Source organism: Haliaeetus albicilla, chromosome 5 (assembly GCF_947461875.1).
Source record: "Haliaeetus albicilla chromosome 5, bHalAlb1.1, whole genome shotgun sequence".
NCBI lineage: Eukaryota > Metazoa > Chordata > Aves > Accipitriformes > Accipitridae > Haliaeetus > Haliaeetus albicilla.
Genome location: NC_091487.1, coordinates 29,153,135 through 29,177,925, shown reverse-complemented (window position 1 = coordinate 29,177,925; position 24,791 = coordinate 29,153,135). Strand labels below are relative to the sequence as shown.

Here is a 24,791-nt window from a genome sequence, read left to right as displayed (position 1 = left end):
GAAGACACATGGCTAGACCAATTCAGAGACAGATGCATCTGCACGACATCTAGTCTGGAGGTACTCGTTCCAGAAAAAAAAACCCAAAGTATTTTGTCCAAAACCTTTAAAGCAGGGAGCTTTTGATCTGACTTCATTAATTTACTGCCTACGTGAAAAAGTAGCTTCCTTTTTGCTTCTACCAGCCCTCTTTTGGCTCTACTGCAAGAGAAATAAGGTGTCTACAAACATCCCAGCTTAGCCCAGCCACAACCAGGGCTACTCAGCCTCCTGAAATGGGAGCACTGTTCATGATTTGCATTGCAACAAGTATAAAAACATCCTCTCCGGCACAAGGAGAAACCTTCATATTACCCTAACATTGCTCTTCATGCATCAAGGCACAATGGTATCTCAAAAAAAGCCCAAGTCTTTTCATATCTTCTTCCTTTTATGAAACTACCTCAGAAAGTCTCCACCAAACCTTTTCATTCTTCAATACTCTGTACAGACTAATAGAAACTTATCCATAAGGCTATCCTCAAGTACACTGGTTATAGCATTAGTAAGAAAATTTCCAATTATATAAAATGGAAAAATATGATCTATTGCACTTGTGATTTCCATAATAATCCAACTCAGAATCTGTAGAAATAAAAGCACAGCAACCAAACTGATCCATCTGTAGTAGCTTGTTTTGAACAAATATGAAACACAGGCTTTGGAAAAACAGGACTTTCAAACCTAGTGAGAAGTAAAATACCCTTTCAGGCAACAAGGCACAACATTTGTTAACATTTCAAGAACTGTCACCCTTAGTCAAAATGACCTTTTATATTGTAAAGCTTTAAAGTGAAGATTCACTTACAGTGAATCTTACAATGCTCCATGATGAAGTAAGTGGAAAGGGTCAGCAAAAAAAAAAAAATTCACCTTCAAGAACAGGACTACAGTTCAAAGCTTCTATTACAAACCTATATACTCCTTGTTAGTAAATTTACTAAGACAAGGTAAGTCACAAACTGAGACAGACCATCTGAAGAACTACATCTTAAACACATGCTGTGGTGACAAATGAAGAACTGCTAAAAAAATTCAAGCTCTTCCAGGTAAACTGAAGACACCAAGAAGCAGCACATACCAAGTAAGTTGAAAGCTACAGAAATTACGCATTTTTCCACTGCCTTTCGCAGTTCTTAGCTGTCAAAATTCAAGAGAATATTACTAAAAGATTTTGACTTGCACAGAGAGTTAGTACACAGAGCTAGAGCACAGAGAGTGATTCTTTAAGGATACTTTAGAAGACAGAATTTTTAAGCGTTCCACTCCATGGCATGTGGGGACTTCAGCAAGGGTCAGTTACAAGAGATGATTAAGAGTCAATGACTGAAGCAGGGCAGAAGCACTGTGGATTCATTCCCTTATTAAAGCATGACATGGCAAATCAATAAAAACTGTTGCAAGTATGACTGTTAGGACTATTAATTTCATTAAAACCCTTAACCAGTACATTCATGACCAAACATGGGGATTTCTGGGAGACTCAGGGCTGGATAGAGACAGCTGTTACAGAGAAGCAAGAAGGCCAAATAGTACCAAGTATTATGAGACATTTTAAGACTTTAGGGGAAATATAGCTGAATTTCTGATATAGCACATTAAAGTAAGCACTGTTCATCTGAAAAAGGAGTCGAATGTTCCAGACCTTACTGATTACTTTACCAGCTAAATATCTCCTCAAGCTGAACTTATACCTACAAAGATTTTTTTTTTTTTTTTTTTAAAGTCCCCAAAACAACTGTTTTTACAGTGCATTAGTTTTACAAACAATGGGTTTGGCAGAACGAAGAATGACACCATCAACACTACTGAAAAGAGTGTAAAGCAGCAACAAGTTAACTTGGCAACACTATACACCTCTTAACTAGTCCTTTCAACAGATATATTCCAAGTTAATTCAAAGCTTGGTCATCAACACACTTTCAGATTTGTGATGAGAATTAGAAACGTTGAAGAGTTACTTTTAAAAGAAAGCTGCCTCCTGCTACAGGACTGTTAGAGACTGTTGTACTTGTCTATGAAATCAGAGCAGCTAACCTGATTTAACCAAAAACATTAATTGCATAGGGATTAAAAGAATTAAATAAATTGTGAAATTTAAGGACAGTACAGGCCCTTTAAAGTTTTTTTCCTGCAAAAATTTATTTTACTGAGAAGGCTATCTGCAACATTTCGGTTTTGTTAGCACTTTAAAGGCAAAAAGGTACAAAAAGCATACTCAGAGTAACACTGATCTGACTTCAGACAGGCCCATGTGATCTTATGTTTAATAGTTTGCCTATCCTATACATCAAGTCCCCAACATCTGGGTAACAGAAACCGCTTCCTATCTCACAGTGAAATGATGAGATGAGGTTTTAAAAATAGGCAGGTATTCAAATTCTGCAGCTGTAAATATCAAACAGCTAAAGAAACATAAAACTGAAGCCAAAATTGTCTTCAAGGAGGCAAGTTTTCCAAACGCACCTCAAGCCCACCAGCCCCTCAGAGATATTTCACCTATACTTCCTTCCCCACCCCTATTATTCAAGGAAGTTCACCTTTCTGGATGATGCTTACGTTCAAATTCCCTTTCCTGAATGTGAAGTGTGTGAATCACACAACAAATGTAGCCATTTCGGTTATTCAAGCATATAATATTTAAAATCAGTTGAAATCCAGGCCAAAAACAATCACAATTACCTTAGCATGCTTTAATTCCAGTTCTGCTAGTTCCACCAGATTTTTTCTGAACGCTGCAACTCTTCTTGTCTTAAAGTCTATCAGTTCTATAGAAAGAAAAATGGATTCATTAACAGTATTATTGCTAGTGCCCTCAACTGTTCACAGACTTTCCTTCAGGATGGAAGAGGTAAAGGGTGAGAAAAGGCAACAGGAAAAAACTCAAATTTAATCTCAGCGCATTCCAGGCTCAAAGGTACTGCTACACTATTGGATGAAAGCAAGCCATCATAGCAGGTCCTCATCTCTAGCTAACCTTTTGTGGACACAAAGCTCTTTTGAAAAAAGACTGCAATGTGGATGCTTTTAAACATTTCATTCTCTTATTCCATGCGCACTGCTCTTTCAAGGCTGATATGTGAAAGTCTTTAGGGAAGATACTAAGCTAAAACTAGCATGAAGAGCAGAGGAAGCAAGTACGCTTTATGCATATACCTTTGTGGCTAATAGGATCACTCATTCTCCACTGTCTCATTTATAGGAATCATTAGCAAGATTTACAGGCTCAAACAACTCTTAAATTATAAAAACAGAAGAGCATGGTGTTTAAACCTTGAACAAATCTGCCCCAAATAATGAGTCAGATGACTACTAACTCACAACAATATTAGCCTAAAAAAAAGAGAGTAAGTTTCCAGGAAAAAGGCAACATGTAAATAAGGTTCCTTTTCTCTAGAGCTACTGTAACTCTGCGACTTCAGTGAAATCTCATTTCGTGATCTCTCCCTTTTCTAACGTAATATCACCTCTGCAACAGACTGCTGCCTTCACAGAAGAATGCATAAAACCAAAAGAATTTCAACAACACTTTAAAAGATTAGGTTTCCCTTTACTGCTAGCAATTATCATTTTGTATCCTATCCTATGCATATAAAAAAAAGTGCTTAACAAATAATTTGCACCTAGACTTTGCTCTGCCTAATGGAGCTACGAGCCACCAAAGGAAAAAATCATTTGAACTTTCCAAAATAAGTAAATACTGATTAGAAGATAATAGTTCTCCTTAGGAAACAGAACAAAAATCTATTCTTATTAATAACATCCTAAAATCTGTTGATTTTCAAGTAGTAACGTATGATCAAAGACCACCCAAATACCTTGTTTTGCTGATTCAGAAATTTTCTCAAATTTCTGACAGCATATTTGCTGAGTAGTTTCAGCTTGCAGCACATCTTTATTTTTTGCTCTTGCTTTATCCAATGCCTTATTAGCATTTTCATAATCCACTAGTGACCTAGATCTTCTATATAGGAGATCCTATAAAAAAAGGCATAAAGGATGTATAGACTTTACATGAATCTACCCAAAGATTTCAGTATATACAAAGTAATAAAAAAAAATCAGATTAATTTTAGTCTTTCTTGCTGTATTCCAGTTCTTATGAAAATATTTGCATTCACTTTACTTCATTCTGCAAGTCACAGGAATGTCCATACTGGATCAGACATGCAATTTAATATTGTTTGGTCTGCATCTTGTCTGACAGAGGCCAGCAACAGATGGCTTAGATGATACTCCAAAAAGCCTAAGAAGGTACAATCACGGGAAATGTCACAGCTTCTTAGATTAGAAACAAACTATATTTAGATTATGTATTTGAAACACACACAGGGCCCACGAAACAGCAGTAGCATTTTTTTGTGCAACAGTTATTGCTGTGATCTTCTAACTACAGATATTTTCTGTCAAATGCTTCCTCATTCTGCCAAGTTACTTAATCATCTTACATCAAACAACACTAAGAATGAAATTTTCTGTAGGTATAGAATACCAAATTTGCCCCATGTGTTTTTGCATCAGCACTTGCATATCATCTGGAATATTCAATTTTAATAATATTAAAGAACAAGTAGAATTGCTTGCAGTCTACAAGCAGCAAACACATTGAAAACACATGAACAATTCACCAACAGCTCTTCCACTGTTTTTAATTATATTGCACAATTTGGCCTCAATAAGCAGATCACACAGTTCCAGACTCACAGTCAGCAACTGCATTGTTACCTCTTTGTATATACAACAGAGATCCAGGTTTTACAGTTGAGGGAGAAATTGAAGGCTAGAAGTGGCAGCATTTTAACCTATCTACTGTGTATTTCTCAAGATGATCCCTTATCTTTTCTTTTTTTTAAAGAAACACTATTTCACTGAACAAAAACTCATAAATTCACCTTAGCAGCTTGAGATTCCCTTAGGTAGTATTTCAGAAGATCAGAAAGTTTAAGATCTTCATCAGCAGATACCCGGGCCTCTATTTTCTGGAAAAACAGTAAGTAAAAGCATCAATTTAAAAACACCCAGACTTTGGGTATTCACTTGTATGATGTAAGTATAACATAAAATATACAACAGTACATGACAGATTGTCTTTTTCAAAAATGAAGATCATGCATTTGTGACAGAATACTTAAAGATGCATCAGAAGCAGTATTAGGATTTTGTATTAAAATGTAAGCAATAACCTACTGTGTGAGCAGGAATTGACAACTAGCTTTCTATTTTAAACAATGCTTTCTTCCCAATTTCAATTATATGTATCATATACTAGAAAAACAGCAGAGAAACAAAAACTTATCTAGCATAAAAGAGGTGCACAAGAAGTTTTATGCAGGTTTTCAGATCAAAGGGAAACAAATTTTTAAGGCACCTTTGCAGACTAGTTGTGTCAATGCATGCATTAAATGGTCCAAAAGACCGATAAACTTATTTGCTTGTATTTGAAACAGACATTTCTGTGAATTTAGAAACAGAGTCTGCAAGTGCATTTTTTAAATCTTAATTTTTAAAAAAATTCTAGAAGGCAAAATTTTAGGTCAAAGTAATTAATACCATCAATTTTCTTTAAAGTACATATTTATGCAGATACAACTGTCTGTGTTTAGGAAGTGCACACATTTTTAATTTGAAAGTTTTCCTGATACATGGCATACATCTTCTGCTCTACCAAGCCAAACAAATAAGGCAAAAGAGACAATATATTTGAAAATCTGGTTAGAAACATCAGCAATAGTATTTCTGAGTCAAATAATTGCAGAAACACATCTTGGCTCCAGAAAAAAAGCAGCATAACTGCCATTTTTTGGATTAAGGATTACATTTCTTCATTTCTTTTTTCCATAACAAGTTCTGTGATGCCCAGTAACAAGTACAGAAGGCCTCTAAGCATTTTAGAAGAATAGCAGCTTTACTAGTTTATTACATAGAAGACAGGAAGACTGCCTAGAAATGTTTAGTAGACTGAAGACTCCTAAGGATCAAGCATTTTACAAAACAGACGACTGAAATCTTACGCTTTTTCATTCCCTACCACACATTACTTAAATGCTTCATATGGAAGCATCCATAAAACATCCGCATATTAATGTCTAGTTGACTCAAGATGTTCTGCCACTTCCAGGATGTACACAAAGAATAATCTAAAAAGGTTTCATAGTACATACCCTTGTTTTGTCAAATAACTCTGATACCTTCAGAAAAAACCTGCACAAAGGAAACAGCTTATATTACAACATTAATTTAAACAGTTTAACTTCTAGAACTCCAAATACAATCTGTGTCTGGCAATAAAGACTGTAAAGGCACTGCTTAGAATTGTAATTCACAGAACACAGAGAACATAATAGTTCTAAATTGTAGCAGTTGAAACATCTGGGAATTGTACAACTTAAGAAAAGGTAAGGGACAAACAAACCATAACGGATGGATGTTTCTTCACTAAAGAATAATTGCACAGCTCCTCAGGGATTCTTTATGTTTCTGTGAATTACATCACCACCCTGGTTAACGGTCCTACGCTATTATCAAGTGTCCTTCATTCAAATTTGAATGTACTTTTCTTCAGACAATAAACATGACGCATGCCCTACTTGGAATTCAGGGAGGCTGAGCAACAACGTGGCACATCTTCATCACAGGAGACAATACAAGGGTTCAGTGTAACAGCAGACTGAACTACAGTCAAATCATACTATTTTGACAGAAGACAGATGCGATTCCTGACAGACCCCAACAGGCTATATCAAATCTCAATACTATAATCAAAGTAATGGATATGTAAGCTATCACCACATTTGGAAATATATCACTATAATTCAGGTAAATTAATAAAAATAAGTTAACTTCCATACTCATCTCCTACCTGTTCTCACACTAACATGTGCATGTTCACAAGCATCAACATCTTTAAGCTAGTTAACTTTTACTTTCAGATACACCAAACTTCAGATTCAAGCAAATCACTGAAAGATTAAAGGACAAACATCTGTACGTAGACACCCTCTTCTATTTTCAAAGTTTTAGGGATCTCTGTAGATTCCTTTCTCTTCCTAAAGGCAATAAAATTGCCAGAACAACAGAACATTTTCAAGATGTTGGTACAGGGAGCACCCACAAAAATCACTATACTCAGACTGAGACGTGTTCTCGCTGCACGTCAAAGCACTTAAAGCACTTTAAAATAAAAAAACCTGGTAAAAGGGTTAGAGTTTTTTCTTTTTCTATGAGGACTTTTCCATTTCATTTGTGTAACTTTCTACAAACTGCAGAAAACAGTTTTTTTTTTCTCCAGACAAATATTAAAGCAAAAATATTAAAGCAGCCTGTTACAGAAATGAAATACTAGAGAAGAAAATCCCTTAAAGTGACATAACTATAATAAATTCTGTTTCTCATAACAAGACATCTACCTATCTCAGCAGGTCACCATTAAGACTGCTACTTAGCAAATTCCCCCATAGGTTATTAACAATATCTTACTTGCATATATCTGTGGAGTCCTGCGTTCCTAATGCATATAATGAAGAACCAATTCTATTATAGTCATCCGCCACATCTAGAAAAACAAACAAGCACTTGTTTTACTATTTCATTCCTCTTCTTTCTGAGAATTTTGAAATTTCTCTCTTTCTTCAAGAGTAGGTGGGTTTCTAAAAGGAACATGCTTTAACACAAAAGCAGAAATAAAATTTCAATCATGTCACTTATGAAGGATAACTTCACACAATAAACATCGTGCTATCACCAAATCGTGAAGTCTGTAATTTATCTAGGAATACTTAATACAATTAGTACCTGATGGGTAAATTTATCGTGCAACTTTGTTAGGCTTTATTTGGTGGAAGATGTACAAACTCAATGGCTAAAGTCTGAATTTAAATCTGAATCTAATGCCTAAAGGTATTTGAAAAAAAACACAGGCTAACAATAACAAAGAATAAGTCTGTGTGCTTGAGAGCAGTAAATTGAATAAAAACTGCAAAATACCAAAATACAGCGCTATATGCACAACACTTTTTCTAGCACATGCCTAATTTTCAGGAAACCTTTATCTCATCAACAAGTGGTCACTGGTTGAAGTAGCATTAGTGTTAAAGCATTTTAAAGAATGAAATTAGAGCAGGGTTTGTAAAGAAGGCTGTGTAATTTGACTAGTGAGGTATTGCTATGCAGTAATCAAAAAAATAAAATCTTTGCACAGACGGCTTTTTTAAAGAGCTGTTAGTATAAACTCAATGGATGATGAAAACACTAACAGATCCAAGCAATGAACAGCAAAATATATTTGCTTGTTATTTTTGAAGTTTATATGTCTTTAAACAGATTTTTTTTTTAAATAACACAACCTTGTTTTAGCAAATTGAGTGGGTCACCTTCCACCCAATTTATTACTCCATACATCCCAAGAGAATCAGTGCAGCTGGTTACAGTGAAGAGTGTTATTAGGAAGCCATTAACCTCCCTTTCTATCCCTCCCATTTAAACGTAAAAATAGATTTTCTGCTGGAAATAGGAAGTCAGTATCTCTGCAAGCCCTGCAGCTCTCTGTTGATGATAAGTTATCAATAAACTACAGATTGCCCATTTCCAAAACAGGCTTCCCAGGTCATTGCTCTGCTTCTCTAGCCAGAATTTCGAAAGATGCCATTTGTCCCAATTCTCAGGTTGATAAAAAGTTGTCAATAAACATCCTAGGTGATTTGAGTCTGAAAACCAGTGAAGCTTTGTCATGAGTTTAATCAATCCTTCCCATCAGATCGTCTACAACCTCATTTCTAACAATTTTCCTAGTTCTACAACCAATGTGAAAGGCTCTCTCACTACCTAAAGTTTGGCACCTAACTACCATGAATGAAGTTCAGTTTTCATTTTAAGAAAGCAAACAAAACACCAGAAACCACTTCCAGTAGGAACTGAAGACACAGGGTCCCTTAGTACTTCATTAAGCCATAACTGACTCTCCCCATCTCCTAGCATAGATGCTAAAGCTGCAAAAGACTTGGTCTTCATACAATAGCAAGAGAAGCATCTAAAGAGCTCGGTAAATTCTTGGTTTAATGTCTCTTTCAATATCCACTTTAGAGTCCTTACCAATAGAGATTCAGAAAAGGTTTGTGACCTGTTTTTTTTGTGAACTATATTACTGTAGATAGCGAAGACAGAATCTGCGAATCAGACACAAACTTCAAGAAAGCAGAGAGAATCTAGTAGTTCAATTTTGATTTATCCAGACACAAAAACTTAAAATCAAGGGCAATAAAGGTCAACCTTTTTCTGAGCTTCTCAAGACACAGTAATCCTAAACCAAACACAATAGTCCTAAACCAAAGATCTTCCATTTTCCCAAATAAATGCACTGCACTTGAGATGACTATCTAGAGCTTCCAGAAATCACATTAGCTAGCACTCAGCTCAGGAAGAGAAATTAATAACTAAATGGAAAAACCTCACTTCAGTAAGAAAAGGGGTCATGCAAACCAAGCTACTGAATGTACACATTCCAATCTCCATTCTAAAAGGCTGAAAAATGGAAACCTGACTTCCCAGTCTAGAACTAATGGCCCAAATAGGAGTTTGCTGCTCAGCAAGGTAATGCAATGCCTAGTGTGCCAAGAAATTACACTCGGATGAATGCAAGCTCATCCAATCAAGAGCAACTTCATTAGGAGTAAAATCACATATACTGCTATATTACCCACCTTTACACTTTAAGAATCAGACTTCAAAAAAATATTATTACATAAAGTGTGTTTCTCTTCAAAGGGACAGCATGAAGAATCAAGATAACTTCAGTGTCGCATCAGGCTGTTCTTACTCCATCTAGTCTACTACAGCAAACGCTACACTTTGAAAGTCAAATTAAACTTCTTTAGACTATCCAAAGACTACACTGGGAGAAATTAACTCACTTTTCACGTGCAAAGAGAGAACTAAAAATTACCAGTCCTCATGAACCACTTCTGTACACTTTAATTAGTACTATTTTCACCCTGGAAAAAGAACTCACTTTTATGCGATCTTGTCATTTTATCAGATTTGGCAGAAGCATCTTTGACTCGGTTGTGATATTCTACAAGGAATGTTCTTTCATGTTCAAAGAAGTCATCCACATCCTACAAAACACAAGAACAATTTAAAAAACAGGATTTCACTCACTCTGTACAGAGCAATTGCAGAGTAAATTTGCATATATTGCTGTTGCAGTGACATGAAATGCAATCTGTTTTTATTGTCTAAAACACCATTTATGTAAATCGATTTCTTCACTTATTTTATCATGATCTGAAGTTTTATTAAGAATTAAGAATTCATAACAAGCATCTTAAAGTTGTGGATAACAAACTTGAAGTGAAGGAAATAATTTCACTACTAACTACCACTTTGGTGACAGAAAAATAGAATAAATGTCAAGTACTTAATAAAAGGACATCTACCTAGAAAAAGGGGAGAGGGGAAGAAAGACACCCAGTTGCACAAGATGCTATGGTCACAGCAGAGACGATATGAACTCCTGGCTCAGGAACGCTGATCTTGATGACAGATTTCTTTCAAGTTGGTAATGCAGGTAAACTTTAATATTTTCTGTATTACAATTTGAGATAGTTGGTTTATATTTATTTTAAAAAACCCTCTAAAATACCACAGATCCTCAGTACCATGGAATAGCCTACAACATGGGCTTTGAACAATGTGCTTATGAAAACTGCTGGTTATTTGGACTTTATATTTTTCTCCAAGTCATAATTAATCCATGGTTATATCCACTTTCCAGCAGTTCCAAAACTCAAGATATTGTAACTAGGAACTTTAGCTTCTCTAATTTGTTTGCAAATGGAAAGTTACCATTAGAAAGAAAGGAGATCAAAATCATCTTCTGCAGAATTTATGTTAGTTATAAAAGCAACATTTCAACTTTTAGAAAAGTTGAAATGAAATTGAATTTTCATTAAAATTCTTTTTTTTTTTGTCTCAGTTACATTCTTGCATACTAGGAAAAATAGTATCACCTCTTACTGCTGGTCTTAGCTTTGAAACAGTAGAAGGGTAGAAGGATGTTACAAGGCTGATAAAATTCACACTGTGTTAGTAACTTCTAAGCTGCAGCAGTTGCCAAAGCTAGTGCACCTTCCCACTATATAAAATGGCAAGCCAGAACAAAAAACAGATTATCAATAATCTCTGGATTAAAAAAAAAAAGCTTAATTTCATAAAACAGGGGAAAGAGTAGTGAAAGCCCTCTTTCACAGAAGCAATCAGATAGCTCTCAGTTATCACGCATCCAGGGCGACAGGTTCCTTTCCATGCTCTTCCTCTAATTCTTAAGTTACATATCGCTAGAAAAATCCCTGCTTCATTAAAAAAAGGGGAAAACAATGCTAATACATTTTAATTCTTGATATATTAAGCAGTAATCACCTTTACTCCTGAAACAATGACACCATCTGCTGATTTAACCATATTTTTAAAGAAGTCTTCAAGTTTCTCTTTCTTATTTTTCCCACGAACACTCAACTGAAAAAACAAATTCATTTATGAAGTTAGTTCATCTTCTGGAGGTAATAAAAGCTTTAAAAAAAAAAATAGAACTACATACCACAACTTGCTACTCCTAAATCAGTTTTCCTGCTCTCTGCTTAAGTCTTATACTCTGCATTAATGGGAACAGGGCACCATGCACCCATAATGACAGAATTTACTAGACTGTACTTTATCCCCTAAGATACTATTCCCGGGGGGGGGGAATCAGCAACATTCTAACACATACAGATAATACCAAATGTATAAGGTGTTATACATTTAGTTATCAGTAATACAGTATTTATCACACACACTATGGCTGTTGAGTTAACCTAGCATAATCAGGTTTTGCTCTTTTAAGTGTAGAATGGCAGATCTTTGACTTTCAGAAACTACAGAAGCATTTACCCCTCACCGCACAGAGGATAATGTTGGTTTCAGCCTCCTCATGCTCTTCCTGTCCATTTAAATTTGCCCAATTTAGGTAAACTGAGTTCCTGAACCAGTAAGCACTTCTACAGGAAGCAACAAGAGGATCCTCTGTAACATATTTTGAAGTTAAGCATGTACTCAGTTGAGCCAATCTTTGTAATGATTTCTTCAACATTCAATGCTGATTTCTGCAATTTTAAAATTGCAGAATATGAGCAACCACTAACTCCAACACTAAAGAGTTGTTATGAATCCAGAAAGTCCTCTCCTTTAACTCAAAATTAGATAGCAACTCAGTATGTAACATGTGGATAGCCACACTAGTCCAATATCTAGAAAAAAAATTAACCATATTTTCACCTACATTGTTAACAAAAAGGCTTTACTTATCAGAACATTTCATTAGAAATCCTCTCTAGTTTTGTTAGCAACAGAATTTAATCCACAGTTCCAAATGCTAAAAGTTAGCATTGTCTTTGTTGCATCATCCTTCCCCATAAAAAAAAGAAAAATTTCAGTCAAAGAGTGGACAAGTATAACATCATGTGAAATCAGCACCAAAAGCTAATCTTTTTAATCCAAAACATACTGGATTCCCATTAATATTTTTGATGCTGAGGCTAGAGCATATAGGGCATTTGGTTCCCCAGGTGGCAGGAAAAATGAACTCCTACAGACTAAATGAATTTCTAACTTTTACAATACAAATATGTCTGGTATGAAGGAATTGATGCAATTTGCTCCAGGAGGTAAAGCCCCCTTAATCAGTTTTCCATCCTACCATAAAAGTACATCTTGATTTCTACTGCCAGCAATTCAGTTTTCAATACTCACATCCTGATTATATTCCAAGAATACATGGAAATTTAAATCCTTTCTCAAAATAGGATGTGCTGCCACGCGACACAAAAACACTTCATGCATTGCAACTGTCTTCTTGAATATTGCCAAATATTCACTGAAAACAAGAAACAAAACATACATAAGAAATTCACATGAAGCAATTAAGTTTGAGATAAGCCTAGGAGCAGCTTTAAGACATCCTCAGTCAGGATACAAAATTATAAGCTGATATAGTAGAGGTTATCACTCCAATATTTGATATATACATAAGTAAATAGTACAACGGTAATACTAGGGGGAAATTCAAAGCCCTAAAATATTAAAGAGAGACTTTTAACGAAGATTCAACAAATACATTCTAATTTTTAATGCTAGCTAACACAGACTGGTTTGCTGAAAGTGTAACCTCATTTAATTGTCCTTTCCCCGACTCCCCAAAAATCAAGAAATTGAGATACAGACTACAATCACTAGGCACTATGTAGCAGATGTGCAAATTCCTTCCTCCCCATCTCCATCCCCTTGCCTATTTGCACCCTCCTTACTTATTTAAATATTCATGTAGTTTTGTTAGCTGTTCAGATAGTAGTCTTTTATTCCATGTTAAAGCACCTAGGCTTTTTGGGCTGAAGCTTACATGGATGTCTTGCTTCATAGTGGTTCTAGAAGTGGAATTAAGTGCTGCATTTGGTAGGTACAACCAAAAAAAAAAAAAAATCACATTTAACCATGACAATCACATAGTTGCCCAGTTCAGCCAACTCAACTTTAAAGCAATTACTCATTTGTGATTTAATTAAGAGGAAAGCATTCTTATCAATACAAGTTTGCTAGAATTCATTTTGCTTTGCAAATCCAATGAATAAGATGTAACTTGTCCAGAAATGAGGAAGGTGCTCTTTTCCCCATTCCGAGGTCAAATGGTGAAATGATAATCAACACTTTTGCTTCCACTATGTGCAAGGAGGTTAAGATTTACATACCAGCAAACCAGCAGGGCCAGTGTTGGGAGATGTTTGATCTCAGTGAGAGTAGTAGTCATTCAGTGAAGACAAAAAAGGAGGATGCAGAGGATGGAGGTGGCAGTAGAAGAAACCCAAAGTTTTCTGTGTTATCCAACCCCTAACCAGACCACAAGAGAATCATGATCAGGGCCGCTGGAAAACCACAGATTCTTTAAAATTTATAGTGTTTTGCTAATTTTCAGTTTTCTGCATATGAAGTGTATATCTACTCTGCTATAAATTATATTGTACGTAACACCAATACAGAGCTTTTTAAGACATTTGCTCACAGCAGCTGGAGTTCGGAGAGAAAGCAGCAGTTCTAAGAGTTCAATGTACTTTTCTTGCCAATTCAGAGCTCTTCACAGAAGCAGTCTAGAAGCAGTGTAAATATACACTTGAAAACTGAAACCAATGACAGGAAAAAGATCAAAGAAGTGAATGCATGATAAGGAAAGGGGATGAAGCAAGGAGAAACTTCACTGTGTAACTCAATATGGAACAAAAAGCCTTAGAGCAGATATTTCAATACACATTAAATTCACAGTAAGGGAAAATACTATTTTCAGGAAGTATATTCTCCTTGTGCAAAAAAAAAAAAAAAGGGGGGGGGGGGAGTGTCAATGAAAAAAGTATCTTCTAGTAATCTCCACATTTCCTGAGGAACAGAAGGTTGGCATCTATGTTTACAGTACCAACCACATGCAAAAACCCCTAGTTCAATCACTACATGTATAAACCTTAAAAGTCTCATTATGCTTATAAAATGTGGAACACCAAAACTAAAAAAGATAGAGATTACCTCCTCCCTTTGTAGGTGTTCTGTGAAGAAAAGGATGTAACTAGTTTTTTTCCTTATAAAAGAATGCTCAGGAACAAGCTGGGAGGATGGGGTTCCTGTTTCAGAAAATCTTCCGTGAAATTATTTCTACAATTTTCCTAATGGCTCTGATCATGATCACTAAGATAACCCTGGTTACGTAGCAACTGGATTCTCAAGCCTATATCTCACAGAGAACCATTACAGCTAAATCAGAAACATGGGACAGCAAACAGCATTAAAAGTTGAGGGATATAAAAAAAAAAGTAATCAAGTCTACATACGCCTCCAGTTCTTGTTTCATTTTGGTGAATTCTTCTTTAGTCATTGATCCTTCCCCTTCTCCAAGTTTCTGCAATTTCTCCCTTGAGGCATCAAAGTCAGGCCTGGGTGGTGCCGGTGGAATCTGGAATTGAATCAAATTTTTTTTAATTGCTCATCTTCTCAAACAACATCCGTTCAGTACAGGAACTGTAGATTGCCTGCAGCTTTTTAATATATGGCTCTCTTTCATCATTCATTACAGCATTTATGGATAAAGTCTCTCATTCATGAGTTAGACATGCTGCATTACTGTACCAATTTTGGCCAAGTGTCCTTGAAGATTACTAAAATATTAACTAATGGCTTCAGTAGTTTAATTACAACAGAAACCAAATAATACCTAGCTTTCCCATGACAATGAATCAAAACTTGAAATCATTATTTTATAATTAGTTTTGTTTTAACTTATTTGGTAAGGATTATTTCTTGTTTAAAGAAAAAAGAATTCCACAATGGTTTTCTCACCATCCATTTATAAATCCCCAAAACTTTAAACCAAAAAAACCATTCCATATTGTTTGCAGGCACTAGTTTTTTCTTACAGCACTGTTGACATTAAAGATACATCTGTTGAAATAACAAAGCACACAGTAAACAAGTCTCTAGGTTAATCTTGTAATATAGTGTATTAACATTGGAAGAAAAAACACCACAGTCAAACTAATCCTGAATTGCTATCAGTAAATGGACACAGAACAAAGCTAAACTATGCTTAAATTTTAGTTCACCGATATTTGCCCATTACATTAATGCGTTACAAAAAAGAAAAATCCAGCATCTACGCAGTCAACTGTCTGAAACTAGTTATTACCACACTGAAGGTCTAGTCACTTCAAATAGTTTTTCTCACTAAAAAAGACTAGCTCAAGAATGGTATGATACATCACAGATTATATTCATCATTATAATAGTCAATGAGAAATATACGTTTACCTTCTAAACCACAGTATATACACACCCAAAACACAAAATGAATACCTAACTTTCACACCAAGATGACAAATATTCCTATTTGTAATTAAAGTATGAACAGCAGCACCCATTTTTAATAGGCAGTATTGCAAGGTGACTATTTCGGGACCTCTGTTCCCCGGAGGCCTGAAATGAACTTCAAAACACAAGTTGTTGTGTATTAAGGTTCTCTGTAGTTCTAGGTGGTATTTGGGGGGGTGGGGCGGTGTCCCCTCCAACTGATTTACGGTAAAATTATTCTGATCTTCACAATGAAAACTGGAAAAGTCTAATTACTAGAGCTCAGTTACTGCACTCTGCCATTCCAGCTAAAACAAAGGCAACATGAAACTTGTAACGAAGTTAAACATAAGCTTGTAAAAACAATACCACCAAGTTATACAGTTCACCTATCTCCCACACTTTTAACACAGTGGACTAAAAATACACTTGGATACAGTTTAAACTACTCAATCCATAGGAGTGAAAGGCAAGAAAGTACAGCAACTACAGTTACTTTCCTGCAAGCTTGCTTCAACCATTAATTTTGTGTAACTGCATAAAATGAAGTATTAGAGCATCCGATTTGATTTAGAAGGAATGAACATCTGCTATTTCCATTGCATTTAAAAGCAGTCACAAGTACTTTTGATACAGCCCACAGAAAACAGTGCACATAAACCAAAAAAACTGTTAATACTTACAATATAGCCAGCATAGTCCTCATTCTCAACAAAAGAATCATGAAGCCAAATAAACTCTTCATGTTGCCGGACAACAGAAAATTCATTTTGTTTGAAATTCGGTAAGGAACTCTAGAAGGGGAAAAGGAGGAAGAATTATGAAAAGAAAAAAAAAAAAAAAAAAAACCAAAAAACAACCAACCAAACAAAACATATCAAAGAAACCCACAGCGTTTTCTTTACTATATGAAAAACACCTTGAAGTAACAACAAAAACATCCCTGTAAAAATAAACCAATCATCCAAGTGAGGATTTGACCAAAAAGAAGTTTGCACAGCAATAGTTACCCCTGTCTTAATTAGTGCATCAGTCAATTGGAATGGGTTGCCCAAAGAGGCTGTGAAGTCTCCGCCCTCGGAGATATTCAAAACCCAAAGGGACAAGTCCTGAGCAATGTGCTCTGGTTCACCCTGATTTAATGGTGGGAGTGAGGGAGGAGATGGGACTAAATTATCTCCAGAAATTTTATTCGAGCTCAACTTTCTATGATTCTGAGATTTATAAACACTCAAATCTAAAAAAAAGAAGAAAAGCCATAAACAACCAGTACCTAAAAATTATTCTTGCATGTAACTCCATTATGAAATACATTTTTAGAATCTAAAACCATGACTAATATAATACAAAATATACTGAAGAATAGTGAGGTATATTAAAGATTCTACCTGCAAATAGGCCAATTAATAAGCATGGGAATGGCATGACAACACATCAGTACGAAAAAACTGAACGTCAGTTTTTTCTAAACAGTTTTTTAACCTCTTAACTTTTTAGCCATCTTTTTCTTAAGCACTGCAGCTACACAGTCTCTTAAACATGAGATACCACTACTTTCTGATTTCCTTTGGATTGTGTTACACTTGTTTCAATAAACAGTTTAAGCAAACTTTGTTTTCTATATAGTTAAGAATATGTTCAGTGTACAAACCCAGGCTTTTACCTTTGTATGGACAGTGAATTTCACTTTGTCCCTCTCACTGAGTGCATCTGAGATATCCACTTGCAGAGCAGCATCAGTCTGGAGATCTACATTTATTGCTCTAAGCTAAACAAAGAAAAATCTATTTAGCTTAAATTTAAAAAAAAAAAAAAAGAGTTAATATATTTCCTTATTCTCCCCTTGAGAAGAACCCTGATCCTGCAATTCTCAATATCCTTAAAAGACTGAAGACAGATTATTAAAAACCCCAACATTAAAAGATTATTTCCAGTGGAAAAAGAAATTCCAGTCGTACTCCTTACGGCACACATGACCATACAAATAATTTCCTTTACTGTACTGCTTGTTAGTGCACTATTTTCATTTCTGTGTATTGTTAACTTGCTAGTAATTGAGATGGGCAAGACAAAGTACATTTACAGGCAGCAACAAGTTCAGTAGGTCCTTCTCTTCATTTCACCCGCTCCCCCAAACTGACAACCTGCTGTAAATAAATGTACTTGTAAAGGTAATTATAAAGGTACTAAGAGTTGAAAAGGTACTTTTAAGGAGAAAAGCAGTCTTATACTTCAAAGAAGCAAGAACTATTAAAAACCTGGTTTACTCACATTGTCTTACACTATTCTTTTGTTTAACATTTCCCATGATATACCGAAAAAGCAAACAAAAAAAAAAATCCTGAACTTCACAGACCTGACTCCTTGGAAATATTTTTCTGGAAAAAAAAAAAAAAAAAAAAAAAACCAGACCAAAACAAAAACCCAAACCCAATATTTCAACCTGTTCAAAATCAGCACAAGAAATGGCAAAAGTGCAAGGAATACGCATTTTTTTTCCACAAGACGTGAAACCTGAACTCTCTCACAAAATAATCCCAAAGTCACATTGAAAAGAAAATGAGACAACAATCAAATATAGAAAAATTGGAAGATTATCCGAGTACCACAATGTTTGGCAGTAACTGGACCAAAGGCTTCAACAGTACTTGATGAAACTAAGCTCATCTAGACCCCAACTGGAAATTCAAGTCCCCTCACCCTTGCACCCTTGTTGTTCTAGAGCAATTTGTCCCATGACAATTTCATCATCATGATCAACAGACATTCAGAATATTTTTTAGAAGTACTAAGGCTAACTCTGAAATCTTCTCCAATCACATTGTCAAAAAATATTTCAATGTCATACTCATGAGGCTTACTTTTTACTGAGAGGCTGTTTTCTTTGATGCTGCATTTTTTCTAGAAATACCACATTCTACAGTATAAAACTGCTTTGCCATACAAAGATACAGACTTTTTCCTGCCAAATTTTTCAGGACTGCATTTTGAAATCCATACTCAAGTACAAAAATACTTTTAAGTATCACCAACACACAGTACAAAGGTTATACATGAGCAGACTTTGAAGGTAACACTGCAAGGCACCGGAACAGCACTAGGAGAGAAGCATCAACCGCCACGTCTTGTTTTCTGCCAGTTATCTTAATCCTTACCTTAAATCATAGTGGTCAGCTCCCACTCTAGTTTTAACCTCAATGCATGGACAATTCTGCTGCTTATGTAGCAGCAACCAGATTAATACATCTTAGAAATAATGTATTAAAGTAAACCAAAATCATACACTAACATATTCTGCTAGGGTAGCAAAATCTAACAGTTCAATAGCTATTACACAAATAGCAATAGCTTTTCCTTACAGCAAAGTTGGAAATCATTAAAACCACTGCACAGTAACATATTCACAGATGTGATTCAGGCATCGCTTTTTGTTTTGTTTTCCTAAGGTTTAGGGGATCACTGCCTCACACAAAGGCATATTATCATGCAACAATCCATTGCAGATCACTTCTCAGAGGCAGAATCTCATAGCTCCTACTGAGTTTCCAATGTGCTTAACTTCTAATTTAGGAAAGAAAAATATAATCTGACATACCAATGTCTGCCTTATGTCATGACACCACATTTTTCAGCTTGTAAAAAAGTTTTTAGTGGTTACCCTGTCTGGGGTACTGTTTGTTTTTCTCCAGTCCCCCAGAATACATTAACAAACAGAGTAATCTCAGCAAATAATCTGGATTATCCAAATGGTATTTTTGCAGTCTTTCACAGGTCACAAAAATTGCTACTAAAATATTTCTTTTCCCTCCTTTTTTAAAAAGTGGTACAATACAAAATTCTAAGATTCAGTACAACAGCTGTTCAAATTTGTGACTAGTGCATATGCAGTCTCTAGTGCAGCACACCCTGGCTGTATGCACTATTCACAACTTTAGAAACAAAATGCTTATCTGTGCTGAGAAAATTAAGAACTACCTAAATGTGACAACATCACTCATGACATAACTGTAAAAGACTATTTGTTTGATTTATACTGAGTTAAGTTTGTAACAGTTTTGAAGAGTTTAATCATATGTTAAATTATGCTGTGTAGCTTGACTACCAACGGGGAACATTTTCATCTGCAATGGTAATGAAGCATTTATGAAAGGTGTCAAAGACAATCAGAAAGTTGAAGGACTTTAAATGTATCCATGTGACACAATGGTTCACGTTGCATTACTGGGAATTAAATTCACAACATCACACAACAAACTTAAGCAATCACTTCATCACTACTTCCAAAAGAAAACCACCACCAATTGATGGTTTCCTAGTCATGAAGGGAGTAGAAAATGAAAAAAAAAAAAAGCTACAAAACCTGATTTGGATGAAAAGTCTGATTTGGAAGAAAACTGAAACGTAAGTGCCTTAAATTCTGAAAAAAATGGAGGTGGGATACAGTCCCTTTGTACCTTGCCCCCCCTCTCCCCAATCTAAAACATGCCACATAGCACAATAATTTTATGCTTAGATACATGCTCTACACCCATACCAAACAACTTGCAAAACAAAACCTAATTTAATTTAGCTGCTTTACAGTTTCCTGTGCTATACCAAGAAAGTCCCTGTTTTATTCAAACGATCTAGAAAATACCAGAAGCCAAAATCAGGGCTAAGTGATGTTACAGTACTAAAAGAGAACACAATGCAAGTAGAGGATTTAGCACCTAAGCTCTTGCTCAAGGATCAGTTATACTTCAAATGATAATGGAAGGAAGCTGGTAGAGACAAGGGAAACAACCAAACCTTACATTGCCGGGTAATGTCATCAAGTTAACAACAGTAACTTCTATGCTCTAAGCTCTTTCAAAAATGTTAGAGAAAAGGACCCTTTCTTCGGCATGTTCTTTACAGGCAGATAAATACACAGAGCAAGGGAAACAAACAATACTTTTACAACAAAAGATTACAAAGTGTCTTCACAGCATTGAGTTTCTAGCAGACCTGTTCTAAGGGATAGCTCATTTCCCCTAAATGAGGGGACAAGAGCATTAGCCAAGTCGGCTAAAGTTTATAAAGATATAAAATACACAAGACAATACTAGTAGAGCAATACTATACCACCTTTCAAAGCGGGTATTGTTTACATTAGTGAGAGCACAAAAAAGCCCAACAGGAATCAACTTACTCCAAGCAAACTCAATAGTACCTTCCTAAGTGAGATTTAGAAAAGCAATTCCCCTAAGTTCATTTTATGCACACCATTTATAATAAGTTCCTTCTACAGACCACCCACTGCTACTTCCTCAAAGATGATTCTCAGTGCTTTGTTTTACAATTCTCCGGAAAAGGCTCCATATGGTATAACACAATTGTTTGAGAATTACTGTTCTATGTGGCATCGACATAATTTCCAGCCCACTTTTCCATCCCATCACCCCCATGTTAAACTTAACACAGCTGCAGCTGACCAACATGACTCTGAAGAGTTAAAAGTACAGTTGTCATAGCTATATCTCAATTCTAGAGAGGAAAGAGTACTGATTTGCAAAACTAAAAGCTCAATTACTCTAACCAGAAGTTGCCATCCATGCTCTCAAATAAAGGCTGGACCTACTACTCGTTTTTTAATCACAAACAGAGGAAGGCGACAAATCAGAACCAGGAAAACACTTTATGAAAAGCTGTTTATTTTTACTACTGCTACTAAGAAAAAAGTTATGGTTTTGAGGATTAAAGCATAGCAAATCTGTCCATGAGCAGACTGCCAGTGTTGCTTTTGATTAGATTTTCTGTACCACAATCAAAATCAGGCAGATAACCTATGTTTTAACCCCAGGAATTCACACACCAGTGAAAGAAATAAAACTCCAGTGTGACTGAAAATAAGAAACCTAAAAAAATTAGGGAAAGGAGGAGGACACTGTTCTGGTTTAATTCCTCAGTGCTGGATGAAGATGGGGGAGGGGAAGGAAAAAAAAAAAAAAAAGACTGCACTTGGCCAACTGAGATGATGTAAGTTGTCCAACAGCACAAACAAGACTGCTAAGAGATTTCTTAAGGCTTTCAAATTACCCTGTGAACTCTGACTACCTGTAGCCTTAGAGGGAAAACTAATAACCAAACAAACAAACAAGTTTCACACGGGATCAGATTTGCATTGTTATATTCTACCCGCACCTTCAGATAAAGACAACTTATCTGTGCACTTCATACCAGGGACGACCTGTGTAAAATACAACTCCATAATTAACAAGCTCTTCGGTCCTTGTTCTGAAGACACTCAAAGGACAACAGTTTCCACCTTCTCTCTTTTTCATCCAGTATTCTTACTAAAGTAGCTGTATAATTAAAGGGAAAAGCTCTACAGTGGCCAGAATTGGCCTAATACAATACTAGAATTCTTTCTTTAATTTCAGGTCATAAACCGGAATATAAAACACACTGAATTCCTACCACCTGCATACAGGCAAAAATCGCTTAGTACTTACTGTTATATTTGACACTTGAGTATGGCATGCATTACAAAAGGGTATAACAACCCAGTGTTTTTCAGATTTTGTATTTTTAATAATATACTGGATGTAGCCACTTTAATAACCAGCATCAGCCAAGGCAACCTAAGCAACCCAGAAGCTGCTCTCCTACCTTGCTCGGAGTCAGTCTTTCTCAAGGTATAACCAATAAGGGTAATCGGTCTGAATAAGTTATACACACTAGATTAGCTGATTTGCTGCTCAAGTGAGGCAGGCAAGTTAAAGAAAGATGGATGCAGCAGTTAGAAGAGAAAGGAAGGCCAGAAACTGCAGGGCAGAGAAAAAGGTTTTCTCAGTAAGGAAACATAATCATGGCATCCTGTCCCACCAACAGAACTTCTTTTCAATAAAGAGTTTACTACGCAGCGTGCGCCTGCAACCTAAACGTCCCATTGTTATCTATGGGAGAGCCTCTAGGGCCTAAAGAGAGAAGAGAGGGCAGGACTATTTCACCTAGGCCCTGGCTCACGATTAAAGATGGAACCTGGCGCTCTCCACCAGGCTGGTCAACCTGGTCAGGACCGCAGCACAACGGGGGCGTGCGCAGGGGAGGGGGGGCGCGTATCGGCGCAGAGCAGAATACCAACCTCTAGCAGCACATACAGCCCCCTCGCAAGCCATTCCAACAAAAGCACGAAAGAGCGGCCCTTCCGAAACTTGGGTGACAGAACAATGAAAAATTCAAGGCAAAACACGCGCACGCAGAGACCAGTTCCAGAGGGGGGCTCTGCTCCCTCCTCATTAGCGGACGCCGGCAGCCGAACACCCCGGACCCCCGGCCGCCTGCCGCCCCCGGCGTCCCGCGTCCCCCCCCCCCCGGTACCCACCGCCCAGCGGGCTCCGGCCAGGCAGCGGCCGGAGGGCCCCCCGGGGGAGGGGGCCGACCCTGCCCTCCCGCACCCAGCCCCCAGGCGCCGGGGTCCCTAACGCCTCCCCTCACGCGGCACTTACACCTCGGTCCTCCTCCGAGAGGAAATCTGGGCCGTCGTCCGAGCCTTCCTGCGGGGGGCGAAGGGGAGGAGGCGGAGCGGGCCGGGGGGACGCGGAGGGGCACGGCCGGCAGCAGGGAGGGTGGGGGGAGACAAAGCGCACAGGTTAGCGACCCGGCCGCACACGCCCGCCCCGCCCCGGCACCGCGGCCGCCCCGACACCCACCATCATGGCTGCTCGCAGCGCTCCAGCGCCCGCCGGCCCTCCCCCCGCCAGCCCGCCCGGAGCCCAGCGGCGAGGCGGGGCTGCGGCGCGCGGGGGCGGGGCGAGGCGGGGCTGCGGCGCGCGGGGGCGGGGCGGGGCGCGGCGCGGCGCGGCGCGGGGAGCGGCGGCGGCGAGCAGCGCCTCTCGCGAGGGAGCGGCGGGCGCGGGTCGCGCGCGCCTAACCCGCCCCGCCTCGCCCCGCCCCCTCCCGCGCCAGCGGGCGCGGGGCGGCCGTTGAGGGAGGGAAGGGCGCGAGGCCGCCGTTGAGGGAAGGGCGGGCTGGGCGGGCGTGAGCTTCGGCCGCGGCGAGGCCCGGTGGCCGCGGGCTGGGGCTTGTCCGCGGCGGGGGGAGGCGAGGGGAGCCGCCCCCGGGCGGGGAGGCCGCGGCCGTGGCCGCGCGTGTCGCATCCGCCTCGGTTTTCCCCTTTGCTGCGTGGGTGTGCGCTGGCCCGCGCGGCGGCGGCGCGCCTAGGGCTCACGGGTGGGTCTGGCGAGCGGCGGGACCGTGGTGGTCAAAGTGCAGCCACACTCCGGGGGTGAACGGTTCCCGTGCGCGGCGTGCAGAAGCGAGGGTGGCTTTGTTGGCGCGTGCGAAACTCGAACGCTTGGCGCGCTGAGGGCAAGCGTGCAAAACCTCTGGAAATGTACGTAACGGGCAGAACTCTGCTGCCGTCCCTGACCTTAACTCATAACCGATGGCTCTCGTGCTGCCCTGCTTGCTCTTCTTTCCGTCATTTCTGTGAAAGATGGGTTTCACAGCACCAGCCCGTCGCCACATGCCTTCTTACAAGCCTATGTGTGAAACGGACTACACAGTTACACAGTGCTAGAAATTAAGTGGTTTATAATACACCTTTGATTTATGGGCAGTTATGTGACTAAAACTGATGACCGCCTTTCATTCAGACTAAGAAATGGAGCCGTTAAATGCCCCTTTGTCTAATGACAGTGGAAAACATCAGCGACTGCAGACTAAACCGAATGTAAGCGTGGAGGGTAGGGAGTCCATGCCTGAGACTGCATTTTTCTGTGAATCAGAGCTAGAACAGCCAAGAAACAGCCTCAGGGTGGGGTTTCATGATCGGCAGAAACCAGTGTAAGCATGTGCCATTCCTAAGAGATGGTGGCAGG

General features: G+C 38.2%; 1 protein-coding gene across 2 annotated transcripts in view; it reads right to left on the bottom strand.

Annotated features, from left to right (window-relative positions):
* SNX6 (sorting nexin 6) overlaps positions 1-23,729 on the bottom strand; it is a 29,021-nt gene extending 5,292 nt beyond the window's left edge. The window contains exons 1-13 of one of the 2 annotated variants that reach the window (XM_069784002.1): positions 23,622-23,729; positions 23,418-23,465; positions 17,612-17,716; positions 16,632-16,742; positions 14,937-15,058; positions 12,820-12,943; positions 11,452-11,547; positions 10,043-10,148; positions 7,516-7,591; positions 6,201-6,240; positions 4,932-5,018; positions 3,858-4,017; positions 2,722-2,807 (exon numbers count right to left, since the gene is read on the bottom strand). In XM_069784002.1, coding sequence (XP_069640103.1) covers positions 2,722-2,807; positions 3,858-4,017; positions 4,932-5,018; positions 6,201-6,240; positions 7,516-7,591; positions 10,043-10,148; positions 11,452-11,547; positions 12,820-12,943; positions 14,937-15,058; positions 16,632-16,742; positions 17,612-17,716; positions 23,418-23,465; positions 23,622-23,627 — 1,167 coding nt within the window. In that variant the 5' untranslated portion in view covers positions 23,628-23,729. Of the gene's footprint in view, positions 1-2,721; positions 2,808-3,857; positions 4,018-4,931; positions 5,019-6,200; positions 6,241-7,515; positions 7,592-10,042; positions 10,149-11,451; positions 11,548-12,819; positions 12,944-14,936; positions 15,059-16,631; positions 16,743-17,611; positions 17,717-23,417; positions 23,470-23,621 lie in introns of both variants that reach the window. The other variant, XM_069784001.1, reaches the window with a different exon arrangement.
* Between the last annotated feature and the right edge of the window lie 1,062 nt (positions 23,730-24,791).